Raw genomic sequence first — 18,538 nt, forward strand, 5'->3', positions numbered from 1 at the left:
TTTTTTTACCAAGAGAGGTGGTGGAAAGCTTAACAGGCAGCGACCACTCTCTGAAGCCACGTTGTTAGACTAAGTGTGTGTGTTTGGGTCTGAGGGGAGAGGGACTCAAAGCAAAGAAATGTGGGGTGCACACAGCCACATGTGAGGCACGAATGCACCCTCGCTGTGGAGCAGGGGACGTCCTCCTCCAGGGAGCACAACCACAGCAGTGCCCACCAGGGAGGCCTCGGGCAAAGGCCCCTGTGCCTGGCGCTGACAACAGCAGGAGTCTTGAGTGCATGACACAACGTGTCACCAAGGCGGAGAGTCTCCCTACAGCCAGACAAATACTGCTTGTGATGTGGTTTTAGAATATCATTCTTTCAGATAGTAGATTGCTTTAAATAACAGGAAAGCATTCTGGAAAATACAATGCTAACAGCAAATCATCAAAAATAGCAATAACAGCAAATATATGTATATGGAATTGAATTTTTGGAGTAAGGGAAGATGGCTGGCCTGGCCACCAGAAGACCACGCAGGCCACCAATAGCGGGGCGACCCTGGGCAAGGCTCCTCTCAATGCCCCAGTATCTTCACCTGTAAAACGAGGGGCTGGGATGGTCCTGGAGGCCCTTCTTGGCTTTATTGTCTCAGCTTTATTATCAGTTCACTTTTTCTTCCTCCTTCATCGAGGCTGAAATTGAGTCCAAGCTTCTCTATCAGATAGCCATAGCCGGGTGCAGTGGCTCACGCCTGGAATCCCAGCACTTTGGGAGACCAAGTCAGGCCGATCACTTGAGATCAGGATTTGAGACCAGCCTGAACAACATGACAAAACCCCGTCTCTACTAAAAATACAAAAATTAGCTGGGCATGGTGGTGCACACCTATAATCCCAGCTACTAGGAAAGCTGAGGCACGAGAATCGCTTGAACCTGGGAGGCAAAGGTTGCTGTGAGCCGAGATCATGGCACTGCACTCCAGCCAGGGTGACAGAGCAAGATTCCATCTCAAAAAACAACAAAAAGCATCCACAATGGGGGGCACTCATCTTCCAAGAAAAAGCTCTTGATTTTGCAATGGATTACTGAGATGGATTTTAGAATATTGTGATTTATTTAAAATATAAGTCAATTTGCAAAAATTTGGTCTATGCACAACTTTCCAGGAATCCATTTATTTCTTAATTCAAAGACCACTTGTCCTGGAAACCTTGAGCACATCTGTGATTTTACATCCTCGGGAGCAGTGAGCCAGGCTGGCTCCGCCTCAGTCCCCTGGGTCACAGAAAGCCCTGTTATGGCCTTTTGTTCATGTGTTCATTTGTTCATTCATCAAACATCATCAAATATTTATGGAGGCCCTGGTCTCAAAGGACCAACTGTGAGAAGCATTTGGCCTTTCTCGTAATGTTCTGTTACACAAGAAGGACAAGCCAGGAACACTCCCAGCCTGTCCTCTAAGTCTGCTCCAGTAATGCTAGTGACTTCAACTTCTATTTTGGAAAGGTTCTGGAGATTTGAAGATGTTAGGCAGAAAGCATTTAATCTTTGGCTTTTTTTGTTAGGGGGATAAAGTCTGTTTGGGTCAGAACAGATTTGCATTAGTCAGGCTGCTCTCACAAAATACTGTAGACTGAGGTTTAACAACAGACAGCTCTGGAGGCTGGAAGTCTGTGATCGGGTGCTGGAAAGTCAGTTTCTGGTAAGGGCTCTCTGCCTGGCTTACAGACAGCAGCCTTCTTGCTGTGTCCTCACTTGGTTTGTCCTCTGTGCCTCCTCCTCATAGGCTTTGTCGTGTTTTTTTTTCTTTTTTTTTTCCCATTTATTTTATTGCATTTTAGGCTTTGGGATACATGTGAAGAACATGCAAGATTGTTGCATAGGTACACACGTGGCAGTACACACTGGGGTCAGTTGGGGGGAAAAGGGGAGGGCTTTGTCTTTAAATACAGTCACATTGGGGGTTAGGGTGTCAACATTCGATTTTCGAGGGATGTGAACATTCAGTCTCTACCAGCCAGTACAGTTCATGCTTTTTGTTAATTCAGACGGGAGGTGCATCTTCTGACAGTGGTAACACAGGTGGAGATGTATGCTGTGCCTGAAAGAGCACAGCTGCTCACTGCCCCTGGATCTTGGTGAAGAGCAGGATTCCCGAATCTTCGCAGGGGTTACAGCTGCCTTAGTGCAAATGCTAGGCATGTCAGTTCAGAATTTTAGATTTCCCCTTTCAACGTGCAACTCCACCTCCTTTCAGAATGACTGGACAATTTTCCTGTTGGGAAAGCAAGTTCATGGTCACAGTCCCCACACTTCTTTGGGAACCCTCTCTTATCTGTCCAAAACTCTCTCAGCTCAGCGTTGTATGAGCTAATAGGTGTGTGTGTGTGTGTGTGTGTGTGTGTGTGTGTGCGCGCGCGTGCGTGCACACACATTCACATGTGTTGGTTCAGGCATCATTCAGTTGTCCTCCACCTCCCTGGAGTGCCTTCATGCATTGTGAGATGGTGTCTTCAGTAATTTGTGCTAATTTGGCTGACCCGGGACTCAGGGACCCGGCAGGAACCGCAACACTCCGGCATCTCAGCAACTAGTCAGGGCTGGGTTCAGATCTCTGTCAGTGGCTACAGTGACTTAACCAAATAGATCGCTTTTCTCACATACCAAGAAATTTGGAGGCCAATAGTAGAGGGCTATCAGAAACCCAGGTTCTGTGTGTCTTTCCATTCTGCTCTCCTATGTGTGTAGGTGTCAGCAAGTTTGCAAGACACGTGAGTGGCCAACTCTCCAGTTCCAGGCAAAAAGAAGGAGACTGACGTGTCAGATCAAGTCCATCATTTTTAACAAGCTTTCCTGTAAACACCCAATCTCAACAGCTTCTAATTGCATCTAATTGGCTACATGTTTCATAGGCCATTCCCAGCTGCAAGGGAGCCCAGACTGAGCTTTGTGAGCCGGCACCATGCAACCCTGAATAAATTTAGCATCTGTTGCCAAGGAAAAGGGGGGAATGGCTGTTGGGCAGGGAACTGCAGTGTCTGCCACAGTGCTGCTGAGGTTTGAATGTGTTCCCCAAAGTTCATGTGCTGGAAATTTGACCCCCAGTACAGTAGTGTTGGGAGGTGGGACCTAATGGCAGGTGTCTGGGTCATGGGAACACCACCTTTGTAAATGGATTTATGTCATTATCACAGAAGGGGTTGGCCACCTCTTATATCTCTCACCCCCTCTTTGCTCTTCCATCATGTCTGATGTAGCAGGAAGGCCCTCACCAGATGCTGGTTGCTCGATCTTGGACTTCCCAGTCTCTAGAACCATGAGCCAATAAATTTCTGTTCATGATAAATTCCCCAGGCTGTGGTGTTCTGTTACAGCTGCACAAAACAGGTGAAGACAAGTGCCTTTCAAACAATATTTTCTGCCTTAGAGGAGGGGGCTGCCTGCCCTGGGGGTGACTGGACAAGGACAGCTGTGTCCTCACTGCTTCCCTCTTCTCTTGAGCAGTTCACCTCTGGTCCCAACTCTCCAGATGCCCCTCAGCAAAACAAAGGCCATGAAGCTGATTGCATCGTTGCTTGAGTGTTTGTCCACTCAACAGCCATTAGCTCAGCAGCTGCTGGGTGACAGTCACCGTTCTAGGAGCCAGGAATACAGCAGTGAGGAAGACAATCCCCGACTTCCTGGAGCTGGCATCATCTAGGAAGGGCAGACAATAATAAACAGATAAATGTGATATGATTAGGTCATATCACTGGAAGATAAAGTGCCCTAAGAGGATGGAGAGGGAGGAATTTTTAAACAGTGTAACCTGAAATGACTTTCTCAAGGAAATGATGTTTGAGCAAAGACTGGACGAGTGAAGGGATGGCTGTGGGCTCTCAGGGTAAGGGTGAGAGAGAGCTTTCCCCAGGCAGATGCATTCTGGCTTGTTCTAGGAATTGCAGACTGGTTCGAGGGCTGGGGAGGAGGGTGCGGGCAGCATGGTGGGGGGTGCACAGTCAGGGCCACATGGGGCCCGGGAGACTGTGGTGGGACTCGGATGTTTCTTTCTGAGTGTGATGGGCAACCATCTGGAGGGCTTAGCAGGGAACTGACATCATCCTCTCCTGCTGCTGTGTGGGGAATGGACTGTGGAAAGGTCAAAAGTGGAAACAATTAGGAAGCGGTGCATGAGTCCCAGAGAGAGCATCTGTGTTCTCAGCGTGGCCCCGGTGGAGACAGTGTGGAGCAAGCAGGACTGGGATGCAGGCTGAAGGATGTTAGGACCCGTTGTGGGTTGGAAGAAAAAGAAAGGAGTCAAAGATGACTTCAGGAACGTCCCCCTGAGCAAATGCCCACCTCGCCCCCTAGAGGCTGTGGGGTTTCTCTCCATTCTCTCCCTGTACATTTCCAGGAAGGTTTCCCAGATCTTTACAGATGGATGCCCTGGCGGCTGCCCAGCTGGCTGCTCCCAGGGCTGCTCTTGGTACTAATAGTAATAAACAGATCCATTTTTGTTTATTTTGCTTTCTTAAAAAATTTTTTTGGCTGGGCGTGGTGGCTCACGCCTGTAATCTCAGCAGTTTGGGAGGCCGACACGGGCAGATCACCTGAGGTCGGGAGTTCAAGACCAGCCTGACCAACATGGTGAAACCCTGTCTTAAAAAAAAAAAAGAAAAGAAAAGAAAAAAGAAAAAAAAATGTTTTGAGACAGGGTCTTGCTCTGTCACCCAGTCTGGAGTGCGGTGGTGCAATCACCATTCACTGCCATGTTGACTTCCAGGACTCAAACGATTCTCCCACCTCAGCTTCCCAAGTAGCTGGGACTATAGGGATGAGCCACCACGCCTGGCTAATTTTTTAAAATTTGTCAGGCAGGGTCACCAGGTGCAGTGGCTCACAGCTGTAATCCCAGCACTTTGGGAGGCTGAAGCGGGCAGATCACTAGTTCAAAAGATCGAGACCATACTGGCCAACATAGTGAGACCACATCTCTACTAAAAATACAAAAATTAGCTGGATATGGTGGTATGCACCTGTAACCCCAGCTACTTGGGAGTCTGAGGCAAGAGAATTGCTTGAACCAGGGAGGTGGTGGTTGCAGTGAGCCAAGATCACTTCACTGCACTCCAGCCTGGGCAACAGAGCAAGACTCCATCTCAAAAAAAAAAAAAAAGACAGGGTCTCCCTATGTTGCCTAGGCTGCTCTCCAACTCCTGGGCTCAAACAATCCTCCCACCTCAGGCTCCCAAAGTACTGGGATTACAGGTGTGAGCCACGATCCCTGGCCCACAGTTTTTTTAAAAAATAAGCACAAATGTAAGGTTGCATCTCTCCCTATTACTCATTTTAAGCGGAAGGAAATGGGGCCCAGAACCCTCAGAGCACACAGCCCACCTCCCCCATGCCTCTGTCCACTCTATGGAGCTGGGATGAGGCACCTGAAATTGCTCCTCTCTTAGGAAAGTATATACGGAAGCCTCCTGCACACAGGGGAAGCCGCACTGTTTTGCTTTTCTTCTTAGTTAAGAATCCCTGCATTTTGACTGGGCAAACCTGGGGGCATGTCTCTCATGAGATCATTACCCAACACGTGGGTCTCTCAGTGGGAAGAAAAAGGGTTTCTATGGTCAGGACATGGTGCAGAATGGGTTGCATTAATCGCGTGCTGAATATACAAGGAGGGGCAGGTTAAAGCCCCTCTGCTAATCAGTAATGGAGCTGCACGTGTGAATGGCGACTGCACTCCAGCCTGGGCAACACAGTGATACCCCATCTTTTTTTTAAAAAAAGGAGGGGGCTTCCGGCTAGGTGCGGTGGCTCATGCCTGTAATCCCAGCGCTCTGGGAGGCCGAGGTGGATGGATCACAAGGTCAGGGGTTCGAGACCAGCCTGGCCAATATGGTGAAACTCTATCTCTACTAAAAATACAAAAATTAACCAGGCATGGTGGCATGCGCCTGTAGTCTCAGTTACTTAGGAGGCTGAGGCAGGAGAATTGCTTGACCCCAGGTAGCGGAGGTTGCAGTGAGCCAAGATGTGCCATTGACTCCAGTCTGGGTGACAGAGGGAGACTCCTTCTAAAAAAATAAAATAAAATAAAATAAAGGAGGGGCTTCCTTGTTTTAAATGTGATAGCAGTGCATTGTAAGGAAATAAAACTTTCTCTTGGGACTGCATTCCTAAGCCATTTCCCCAACTGGAGGGTTAAAGCTTAACACTGGGTGTTTCTGAGACTGTCACACAGTAAGGCACTGGGCAGAGTGTGACATCCTGGCTGCTGACCAAGGAAGGACTTTGTAAGGGAAGACTTCCTTGGGAAGAAGACAAAGAGGACCGTGAGGGGCACACACTTGGTGTTCAGTGAGCACAAGCCGACTCTGACATCTATTAACACACATGAAACGAACACCCACTCTAAGCCAGGCCCTGTTCTAGGTGTTAGGTAAACACGATCAAATACAACGGCCACTGCACCTGTTGTGAGGGAGCTCCAGAGGGAGACAGGCATGACAAATAGACAAAAGACTTCCAAAGGGAGATGCTGGAGAAAAACAAGACTCAGGTACAGAGAACAGCTTGTGGGCAGCGCCCATGTCTGCGAAGAAGGGGCATTGCAGATGGCACCAAAGGTGAGGGTCGGGTGGCTGCAGATGGAGCTTTTGGGGCCCGCGTATTGACCCTGTGATGGGAAAATCTTGTGAGAGAGTGCAGCTCTGGGTAAAATGTGGATTCTGTGTTCAGCTGTGCATGTTTGGAGGGAGGTGGGAGTGGACGTGGAGACCCTCGTATACTCCAAGCTGCCTTTCAGGAACTGGGCTGTTTAGAAACAGACACAGCCTACGGTGCAGGAGGCCAGGGCCACGGGATGCCACGGGACACTCATCCAGGCATCACGCCCCTCCCACTAACCCGGGTCTCCCACGATTCTTTTACAGCCACTGCAGGGTTCAGTTCAATTGCCGAAAATGAAGACGCCCTCCTCAGACATTTGTTCCAAGGTTATCAGAAATGGGTCCGCCCTGTATTGCATTCTAATGACACCATAAAAGTATATTTTGGATTGAAAATATCCCAGCTCGTAGATGTGGTGAGTAATCCTTGGCACGTGGCTAAAAAGAACATGCATTCCTTAACCTGTTTGTGAGTCTAAAATATTTTTTATTCCCTATGTTTGACATTTCAATTTTAAAAATAATTTACTGTGAGAGAAAATCTGCCCCCAAGAAGCCACTGAAATGACCCTGAGGAAAGAACGAGAAGTTATCATGGGGTAAATTTTCATTGCAGCACTTTTAGCGTGGGACCTTTTTGCCAGGGGGAGGATGTGGTTGCTAAATTAGTCACTGCCCCTGGCCTGGCTGCTGAACACCCAGGGAGGAGCGCTGGGAACCGCAGACAAGAGGGGCTGAGGCTGGGGCTGATGTGCTGTGATTGCCGACCCTCCCTGGCTGTGCCCTGGGCTGGCAGAGGTGTCTGCAGGGAGACGGGGTGGTGAGAACAGCGCCCAGAGCAAGGCCTGTTCTGGCTCTCCCTAGGCGGCCCCGTCACCTCTCCTGAGCTCACCCATGCCTTTGCATTCTGATTTTCCTTTTGAGCTTGCATTTCTGCCATGATTATGTCCTTAGAAGAAATCAGTGAACTTCAACTCCCTAAAGCAACAAAATTGTCCGGCTACGGTCCCCAAAGCCCCAGAAGAATCCTCTCATGTTGCCCATATTTCCCACCCCACTACACACATGTGCGCACACTCACCTGCGCTGGCTGGCTCAATACCCCAGGATTCCTTCTAGAAAGTCATGCAAAGTCCATCTCCAATTTAGCTACTATTTACTTCTTATTTTATTTTATTTTTTGAGACAGAGTCTCACTCTGTTGCCAGTCTGGAGTGCAGTAGAAAGATCTTAGCTCACTGCAACCTCTGTCTCCCAGGTTCAAGTGATTCTCCTGCCTCAGCCTCCTGAGTAGCTGGGACTATAGGCACACATCACCACACCCAGCTAATTTTTTTGTATTTTTAGTAGAGACAGGGTTTCACCATGTTGGCCAAGCTGGTCTCGAAATCCTGACCTCAGGTGACCCTCCCGCCTTGGCCTCCCAAAGTGCTGGGATTATAGGCATGAGCCACTGCTCCTGGCGTTTTTTATTTTTATTTTTTTGAGACAGAGACTTGCTCTTTCACTGAGGCTGATGTGCAGCGGTGTGATCTCAGCTCACTGCAACCTCCGCCTCCTGGGTTCAAGTGATTCTCCTGCCTCAGCTTCCTGACTAGCTGGGATTACAAACGTATGCCATCATGTCTAGCTATTTTTTGTATTTTTAGTAGAGACAGGGTTTTGCTTTGTTGGACAGGCTGGTCTCGAACTCTTGACCTCAGGTGATCCACCAGCTTTGGCCTCCCAAAGTACTGAGATTACAAGTGTGAGCCACTGTGCCTGGCCTACTTTGCACCTTTAAAGTGCCTTCTGGGTTATGCAATTAACTGCTACTTGTTTTAGTTCTTTTTCATTTTAAGCAAAATCTGCAAGTTATTTGACTGTTTACATGCCATTTGACTGTTTTAAATTGAGAATCTTAGGCCAGGTGCAGTGGCTCATGCTTGTAATCCCAGAATTTTGGGAGGCCAAGGCAGATAGATCACCTGAGGTCAGGAGTTTGAGACCAGCCTGGCCAGCATGGTGAAACCCCGTCTCTACTAAAAATACAAAAAAATTAGCTGGGTGTGGTGGTGTGCATCTGTAATCCCAGCTACTCAGGAGGTTGAGGCAGGAGAATCACTTGAACCCAGGAGGTGGACGTTGCAGTGAGCCGAGATTGTGCCACTGCACTCCAGCCTGGGCGACAGAGCGAGACTCTGTCTCAAAAAATAAAATAAAAAATAAATTGAGAATCTTTTGGACTTGGAACACCTCAAAGGTAAGACTCAGATTTTTCTGATCAAAAACAAACAAAAAACATCTGGGTGTGTTGGCATGCACCTATAGTCCCAGCTCCTTGGGGATTGGGGCGGGAGGATCATTTGAGCCCCAGAGCGTGAGGCTGCAGTGAGCTAAGGTGGCATCATGGCACTCCAGCCTGGGCAGCATCTTGAGACTCCATTTCTCAAACAACAACAAAAACCACAACTTGCTTTCACTTTGATTTACAGTACTTTTCAAATTGTCATTTTCTTAGGATGAAAAGAATCAGCTGATGACGACCAATGTGTGGCTCAAACAGGTAAATTTCAATCCAAGTGATTGTGTCTGCCAACCCAATCACTTATTTTTTATTTAGAGAGGCTCCCATCGGAAAAACAATGATTTAAGGGGGCATAGCATGTTCCTCAGGGAGATGTGTGGCAACGGTCTGAGGCTTTTGTTTTCTGTCTTGTTGGGGAGCTGGTCCTGGAAGCCCCTGGGTACGCACTGTTGTGCGTGATTGCTCCCGGCAGTAGAGCTGGTCATGAGGCAGGGGGAGGTGACTCTCCTGCTGTAAGGCCTGGGGATGGGCCCTGGGACCATTCAGAGAAAAGAACAAACAGCCTCCAAGATGTACCACTTTCCCCCAGGGAGGGAACTGCAGCTGGGTAGGAAAATCAGGGCTGCATCCTCCCTAGTCTCCTCTAGTCCTCCATGGGTGGAATCTACCTCTAAAACCTCTTGTTGCTTCCGAGTAAGAACTGAGCCCTAAATGAGGGAATAATGGGGCTGACCATTGTTAATTTCAGAACAGAGTGAAGCCCAAAACAATGAATACATGTTTTCCTGACATCACTGAAGATGCATTTTGAATCATTTTCAGCTTTCTTCTGAGATCATTGCTTTTCACTTGGCTACAGCTTATTTCCTAAACCCAGGGGAGTGTGTCCAGAGGAGTTTGTTCTAGGATTGTCAGTAAATAATTGCCATTCAAATCCCAGTTTTGCATATGTTATCTATAAAGAGAAAATATTGACACTTGACAGTGGGAAAGAAGTTTGGTTTATCCCAGCTACTCAGGAGGCTGAGACAGGAGAATTGCTTGAACCTAGGAGGTAAAGGCTACAGTGAGCCACGATCTCACCACTGCATTTCAGCCTGGGCAACAGAGCAAGAGTTTATATTAAAAAAAGAAAGAAAGAAAGAAATTGGGTTTAATTGCTTATTTTGTGTTTTTATTTTGCTAGTGGTTTTTTAAAAATTTAATTTGCTCTTATATTTATTTGCTTATTTATCTGAGACACGGTCTCTTTCTGTTGCCAGGCTGGAGGGCAGTGGCATGATCTTGGCTCGCTGCAACCTCCGCCTCCCAGGTTCAAGTGATTCTTGTGCCTCAGCCTTCCGAGTAGCTGGGATCACAGGCGCCTGCCACCACGCCGGCTACCTTTTGTATTTTTGGTAGAAATGGGGTTTCACAATGTTGGCCAGGCTGGTCTTGAACTCCTGACCTCAGGTGATTCACCCACCTCGGCCTCCCAAAGCGCTGGGATTACAGGTGTGAGCCACTGTACCCGACCTAAGTATTTTCAATGAATGTCCAGATATTGCCTAATTTGCCCCACAGATTTAAAATATTCCTGGTGGGATATTTCTGCTACTGCTTTATAAGGAGCAATGGATACAAGAAACAGCAAGGTTTCTTTTCATGTCGTCAGATTTCTCCCACCCAACAACTTTAGTCAGAGTTAGAGAACTATCCTGATTTTCAGTGCTTTCTACTCATCTGGTTCTCCAATCACAGATATAAGAACAAGTTGTGAAACAGGTCTGCACATTGTTTTACTTGCAAATAAAAATATCCAGGAGAAAATAGGCTGGGCACTGTGGCTCATGCCTGTAATCGCAGCACTTTGGGAGGCTGAGGCGGGTAGATCACCTGAGGTCAGGAGTTTGAGACCAGCCTGACCAACATGGTGAAACCCCGTCTCTACTAAAAATACAAAAATTAGCAGGGCATGGTGGTGCTCGCCTGTAGTTCTAGCTACTCAGGAGGCTGAGGCAGGAGAATCTCTTGAACCCGGGAGGCGGAGGTTGCAGTGAGCTGAGATCACAACACTGCACTCCAGTCTGAGTGAGACTCCATGTCAAAAAAAAAAAAAAATCCAGGAGAAAATAATAAGCTTGAAATGTATATATTAAAATACCATTTAAATAAACATATCTTGCTATACACCCATCTCATTCCTCAGTGACTTACCCACTTTTGCAATTCATAGGCCGTAGAATTGGGAAGTATTTTGAGTTGATAAAGGCCAAGAAGAAATCCTATATCAAGCTTGCAGGGGAGAAAAGAACCCACACTTTCCTCTTAAGGTGTAAACAGGCTTAGAAGTTAATAAAAATCAAACACACACACAAACCTTTACTTCCCACATGCCTCCTTCCCCCACTGTTCTTTTTTGTTTTTGAGTTGGAGTCTCACTCTGTTGCCCAGGCTGGAGTGCAGTGGTTCGGTCTTGGCTCGCTGCAGCCTCCACCTCCTGGGTTCAAGCGATTCTTCTGCCTCAGCCTTCTGAACAGCTGGGACGACAGACACGTGCCACTACACCCAGCTAATTTTTGTGTTTTTAGTAGAGATGGGGCTTTGGCATGTTGGCCAGTCTCATACCCCTGATGTCAGCCCAAGGTGCTGGGATGGCAGACATGTGCCACTGTGCCTGGCTGAGATGAAGCTCTAACCTTTCACATAAAGCAGGGGTCCAGGGAATAGTAGGTCTTTTCACTTTTCTTGTGGTTTTGAAAATAAGGAGTCATTTCAGCCAAAGAGAACAGCATTAGATAACAAAAGGGTGGGAGCCGAGGGCCCCTCAAGCGTCAGCTACAGCTTTGGAAGGGACTTCCCACAAAGTGTGCCACCAGAATCCCAGAGGCCTGGTGGGTGTTTTCAAACCAAGGTGGAATTAAATCCTAAAAATCAATACAACACCCAAAACTGACCAGGAGAACTCCACAGGCATGGAGCACATTGACACTTGGAAGAGTCAGCCCGCTGACAGAAGTTCCCATTTAACAGAAATAATGAGAATAATCGACTTTTTTTGGCATAAGTGTGTAAGGTACAAGTGCAGTTTTGTTACACAAATATATTATGTAGTGACGTCTAGGCTTCGAATGTATCTGAATACTAATGTACATTGTACCCATTAGGTGATTTCTCATCCCTCACCCGCCGCCCACCCTCCCACTCTTCCGAGTCTCCAATATCTACTGAGAATAATATACTTTAATGGTGTTTAATTCACAAACGCGTAAATGAGGTTTATCTCATTTAAACCTCTCTGCCACCTGACTTAGGAAAAGAGACATCATTACCCGTTTCATAGAGATAGAAGAGTCCAATCCTCAACCGGCTGGAATGTGGGTTTCTTAACCCCTGGCCAGGGTCTTCCTGGCCACATGCAGCCTCCTCCCTGAACACTAAGCCCTGCTTCTAGATCACAGGAGGAGCCAAAGCAGGAGAAACGAAGCTTCACATTCCAGAAAACTACAGAGGATATAGTCAACGCGGCATCCCTTTGCACAGATTGAGTTGGGTGTGGGAAACGTTACAGTGGATGTTAGTTAATAAGTGCTTTATGGCGCAGACAATGTTGGGGCAAAAAAGAAAGGTCAATTTTACAACATTGGGTGGCAAGCAGGGAAGGCTGCCTGGAACAGGAAGCATTGAGCTCCGCCATAATGTTACTTTTATGCTTTTAAAAAAATGATTTTTAAAGCTATAAGGATAAAAGAAAGTTGAAGGATTAAAGAAAGAAAAGAAAAACAAAATAAAATAGATATTTATAAAAAAGCTATCCTTGGTGTTTTACACAGATCTTAGTTCTAGAGCAGCTAATAATATCTCAGATTTACTGAGTACTTACTAAGTGCCCAGGCATGATGCTGACTGTGTCATGGGAATAATCCCATTGAATTTTCACAGCCATCCTATAAGGGAGGTTCTATTATCCTCCTAACTTTGCAGATAAGGAAACTGAGGAAGGTTAAACACTTTTAGGGGAAGTCCAGCTTCTGTAGAGAAATCATTCCCTTGCCTTAGACTGGAGGGAGAGTTTGGAGCGTGTCTTGTTCTCCTGTTAGTCCTGTTCCTGTATAATTTCCTAATCTTGGTCATGTAAGGCTTTGATTCCTTAACCTCCGGGACAGCTGATGGAATTGCTGTAGAAAGAATTCAGGAGAGAATGAAGTTAGGATCCATTCCACCTTCCATCCATTCACCAGGATTTATTGAGAGCCTATGGGCCAGGTGCCCTGCTAGATCCTGGATATATAAAGAGCAACATACAGCACTACCTGCAAGAAGAGGACACAGTGTTAGTTACCAAAAAATAATCACCATGATAAACAGCACAAAGGATGTACATATAAACCACTGTGGAGCTTAAAAAAACACAATGAGACAGGAAGAAAGTCAGGGAAAGCTCCCAAGGAGCTTTAATTTAATTTAAATTGACTTAATTTGACTGAGCTTAATTTGACTTCTTACAGAAGTTCTACAACCCAAAAAGGTGGAGAAGTTGTGAACCTCTGAATAGTGAATAGCAGTCCAATAACACCGCTATCCAAAAGCTCTCACATTTGTGCAAACCCACTGGTAACTCTTAGCAATCATCCCTGTGTGCCTCAGACAAAATGAAAACAAAATGCCCATTTCCCCCTCTTTCCTCATTTGCCTCCCAGACACTGAAAAAATGCTCTCTAATTCATATCCACTTGGAGAAAAAATCCTACATACTTGGAACAAAAGCATGTTCCATGGCAGCGCATGCAAATGAGATACTTGTGGGGATTTTTTTTTAGCTGATTCTCCTGTCTTATCCTCTGTTTCCATAGCTCTCCTCTGGTATATTTAGACACTGCTCTTCTATCCTCTCAACCAAAGAAAGACCTTTATAAAGCACAAATCCAGCGACATCCAGAGGAAGTCTTCTACATGGAGCTATTTTTATTTTATTGATTTTATTTTGCAAACTAGTTTGTCTTCCTCCTTTGTACTTCCAGACTGTAATCAAAACCCCGTAAACGATAAATATAATGTTAACACTGACTCACCAGAACTACATGAGAAAGTACTTACTGCCCCAGCCCCTCAGATCCTGCACCGTCATATTCAAGGTTAGGAAAACTTGGAAAGCACCTCAGAGGCAATGGAAAATGAAATTGACCTTTTTTTTTTTTGAGACAGAGTCTTGCTGTGTCACCCAGGCTGGAGTGCAGCGGTGAGATCTCGGCTCACTGCAACCGCTGCATCCTGGGTTCAAGCGATTCTCATGCCTCAGCCTCCTGAGTAGCTGGATTACAGGCACCTGCCACCAAGCCCAGCTAATTTTTGTACTTTTAGTAGAGACAGAGTTTCACCATGTTGGCCAGGCTGGCCTTGAACTCCTGACTTCCATTGATCCACCTGCCTTCACCTCCCAAAGCGCTGGGATTACAGGCATGAGCCACCGTTTTGGCCAAAACTGACCTTTTTTGAAATGACACAAGTGTTGGCCCTTTTGCCTAGATGTTTCCATAGAAATAATCACTATGACAATAAATGCCAAATTTACTCACTCCATATTTCCTGAGAGCCTACTCTGCACTGTATAAGTGATGCAGGGCAGTTGAGCCTCAAAACCAGGGCTCCACCTGGCTTTACCCAGGAAAGAATTCAAGGACAGCAGCGGCAGAGACACTGCTCCCTAAAGACCATGGCTACCCGCCTGGCAGTGCGCCCGACCAGCAGCTCAAAAGTGAGCTGCAGGCATATTTATACTCACCTTTAATTATATGCAAATTAAGGGGCAGTTTATGCAGAAATGTCTAGGATAAGGGTGGTAACTTCCAGGTCATTGCCATGGCAAAGGGTGGTAACTTCCGGGTATTGCCATGGCAATGGTAAACTGACATGGAGCCCTGGCGGCCATGTCTTACGGAAAGCCACTTCTGCCTGGCCCTGTTTAGCTAGTCCTCAAGCTGGTCTGGTGTCCAAGTCCCTGCCTCCAGAGTCAGTATCACCTCTGGGCTCATTGTGCTAAGCTACCCTGTGTTAGCCAGACAGACTCCATTTTTCTGAGAGCCAGACAGACTCCATCTTGACCTCCGCCTCACTCCTCCTGCCACTCTTCCCTTACGTGCATACCTGGGTCTTGCTACTATGCTGGGTCATACGGTACTTAGAACTATAGAAACATATAACCTTTGTAACTATAGCCTGCTTGGCAAGCCCACTTGCCATTGTGAATGCCCCCACCCCTTGACTGATTATATGACAAGTATTGAATACCCCCCTGGGTAACTGGCAATCATGGGAACCACTTGTATATATCCTCCATGAAAATCAACAATCATAAGAACCCCCTGCCTCCTAGTTACCAGCCTTCCTTATCTAACTTGCCTGTCCTGCTTCTGTAAATTCCGATCCAGCTAGGCTCCCCCTCCCCTACCTAAATCAAGGTATAAAAGATAATCAAATCCCTTCCTCGGGGCCTGGAGAAATTTGAGTGTTAGCCGTCTCTCGGTCACCAGCTAAAAATAAAGGACTCGGCAGGGCGCGGTGGCTCACACCAGCACTTTGGGAGGCCGAGGCGGGTGGATCATGAGGGCAAGAGAGTGAGACCATCTTGGCCAACATGGTGAAACCCCGTCTCTACTAAAAATACAAAAAAAATTAGCTGGGCGTGGTGGTGCGCACCTGTAGTCCCAGCTACTCGGGAGGCTGAGGCAGAAGAATTGCTTGAACCCGGGAGGCAGAGGTTGCGGTGAGCAGAGTTCGTGCCACTGCACTCCAGCCTGATGCCTGGTGACGGAGTGAGACTCTATCTGAAAAATAAATAAATAAATAAAGGACTCATAATTTGAAACTCAAGCGCGTGGCGCTGTTCCACCTAACTCGCCTGGGTATAACATCATAAGGCCCTGAGCTGGGCACTGCTGTATATGCAAATAAGACAATGAGAGGACTGAATGACCCGGCTTTGCTGTAGCTGAGACGCGGTTAGCTCTCTTTTCCCCGTAACGATCCTGAGGAAAATAATGCTGGAATGTCTGCCAAGGCCGGCATCTTAAACTAGCAATGTCTTTCCAATAGCTGATGTCTGTTTTAGATCAACAAAAAGTTCAGCAAACATGAAGACCTCATTGGGTAGAACCCTGGAGCTGAACTTCCAGGAAAAATAAGAAGCAGACCTGTTATGGAAGGGTCAGGCTAGCCCTAGAGGTCTGGGTGATCTCCCCAAAAGTCTAACTATCATTGGCAACGTGGAATGGCAGTTATAAGTTCATGAATTCATCTCAGATCTTGACTTATTATCTGATTTTCCTTCCTTTTCTGTAACCTTACTCTGACCTTATCAAAGGAGGCCAAGTTTGGACTTCTTATTCAAGTGGACCCTGGTAAGAATTAACTGAGTAGAGGTCAAAAGGCCTACTATATAAACTTGGGGAAGTCACTTCACCTCTCTGACCCTCAGTCTCTTCATCTATCAAATAGAGGTGACAGTTTTGTCTGGGGATTACATGAGAAAATGTGTGTGAATGTGACTAGTTCAATAAATGTCACTTCCTGTTGCCACCTTTGAGCTTTCTCATTCTTTTTTTTTTTTTTTTTTGAGACAGAGTCTTGTTCTGTTGCCCAGGCTGGAGTGTGGAGTACAGTGGCGTGATCTCAGCTCACTGCAACCTCCACCTCCCGCGTTCAAGTGATTCTCCCACCTCATCCTCCCGAGTAGCTGGGATTATAGGCATGTGCCATCACGCCTGGCTAATTTTTGTATTTTTAGTAGAGATGGAGTTTCACCATGCTGGCCAGGCTGGTCTGAAACTCCTGACCTCATGTGATCTGCCCGCCTGGGCTTCCCAAAGTGCTGGGATTACAGACATCAGCCACCATGACTGGCCTTCATCCTTAATAACAAGTCACATTTCTTGGCCTTAACAACTCACGAATTAAACAGGAATATGAAACACATAGTATGTCACGTTGCTGCCTTTGAGATTAAAATGAATCAAAAATAATTTGGCTTTAAGAATTTCACATCTGGCCGGGCTTGGTGGCTCACGCCTGTAATCTCAGCACTTTGGGAGGCCAAGCCAGGTGAATCATGAGGTCAAGAGATAGAGACTATCCTGGCCAACATGGTGAAACCCGATGTCTACTAAAAATACAAAAACTAGCCAGGCACGGCGGCGTGTGCCTGTAATCCCAGCTACTTGGGAGGCTGAGGCAGGAGAATCACTTGAACCCAGCAGGTGGAGGTTGCAGTGAGCCAATAGCATATCATTGTACTCCAGCCTGGGCAACAAGAGGGAGACTCTGTCTCAAAAAAAAAAGAAAAAAAAGAATTTCACATCTAAGATAACTGGAGATCCCAGGGAAGTTCCAGAATATCTGTTTCTTTTTATCTTTTGGTCCTATTAGCATCGAAGTAAGAATAATTCGGGGACAAAAAGCCTTATGATTTAGGTTTAAATAAAATTTGATTCTGGATTGCGATTTAGCTAGGCATTTATGAGTGATTTTTGAGGTAATACATATAAGAAAAGACAATTTTAAGGGATCATATATATTTGATGTGGATTTGAAATTGCAGTTTTCTGAATGAGGAAACCTAGAGTTGGAGTATTTTTCTATTTTTTTCTTAGTCATAGATTAACTTTGATATTTGGCTCTGACATATTCTGTGCGTTCCTATTTCCTGCAAAAACACAGCTCTCAAGCTGAGAACTGCTGCGATGCAGAGCTGGTGTTTGTCGAGGGCTTTGAGCGTTGCAGCTAGAACACTCTATGCAAACATGGAATATTATTTCTAATCTCTTACTCTAAGATGGGAGAGACAGGAGCTTAATCTCCAGATGCTACCAGGGTTTCAGAGAGAACAGGGAAATGACCAGAAAACCTCGCAGCCCCTTAGAGAACCAGATAGAAGTTTGGGCTCTGGCTGCTGACTCTGCCACTTGCAAATATCCTGTGGCTTGTGCCATTCTAAACTCATGGTGGTCCTGGGCTATGGGGTACAGCTCTGTGGTGACCACACATCGTGGCAGAAATTGGGTAGGCTGGGCATGGTGGCTCATGCCTGTAATCCTAACATTTGGGGAGGCCAAGGCAGGAGGATCACTTGAGGCTAGGAGTTTGAAAGTTTGAAACCAGCTTGGTCAACATAGGGAGTCCCCTGTCTATACAAAAAATTAAAAAGTAAGAAAAAAAAAAAAATAAGAAAAGTTAGCCAGGTGTGGTGGTGCATACCTGTAGTCCTAGCTACTCGGGAGGCTGAGGTGGGAAGATGGATTGAGCCCAGGAGGTTGAAATTGCATTGAGCTGTGATCGCACCACTGTACTGCAGCCTGGGTGACAGAGTGAGACCCTGTCTAAAAACAGCAGTAAAGACACTGGATGAGCCCTCTGATGGACAGCTCAGGGAGAGCATTCTGTGATTCCCAGGTCTGATAGCAGAAGGACACGAAGGTATTGAAGAATGTCTCTAAGGCTGGGCGTGGTGGCTCACGCCTGTAATCCCAGCACTCTGGGAGGCCGAGGCGGGTAGATCACGAGGTCAAGAGATCATGACCATCCTGGTCAACATGGTGAAACCCTATCTCTACTAAAAATATAAAAGTTAGCTGGGCATGGTG

The 18,538-nt window shown here is 46.6% G+C and overlaps 1 protein-coding gene across 1 annotated transcript in view; it reads left to right on the forward strand.

Annotated features, from left to right (window-relative positions):
- The window catches only part of CHRNB3 (cholinergic receptor nicotinic beta 3 subunit), a 46,923-nt gene that overhangs the window by 5,570 nt on the left and 22,815 nt on the right, over positions 1-18,538 (forward strand). Inside the window, exons 2-3 of the mRNA XM_037744746.1 lie at positions 6,902-7,053; positions 9,138-9,182. Coding sequence (XP_037600674.1) covers positions 6,902-7,053; positions 9,138-9,182 — 197 coding nt within the window. The remainder of the gene's footprint in view (positions 1-6,901; positions 7,054-9,137; positions 9,183-18,538) is intronic.

Source organism: Cebus imitator, unplaced genomic scaffold (genome assembly GCF_001604975.1).
Source record: "Cebus imitator isolate Cc_AM_T3 unplaced genomic scaffold, Cebus_imitator-1.0 Scaffold183, whole genome shotgun sequence".
Lineage (NCBI taxonomy): Eukaryota > Metazoa > Chordata > Mammalia > Primates > Cebidae > Cebus > Cebus imitator.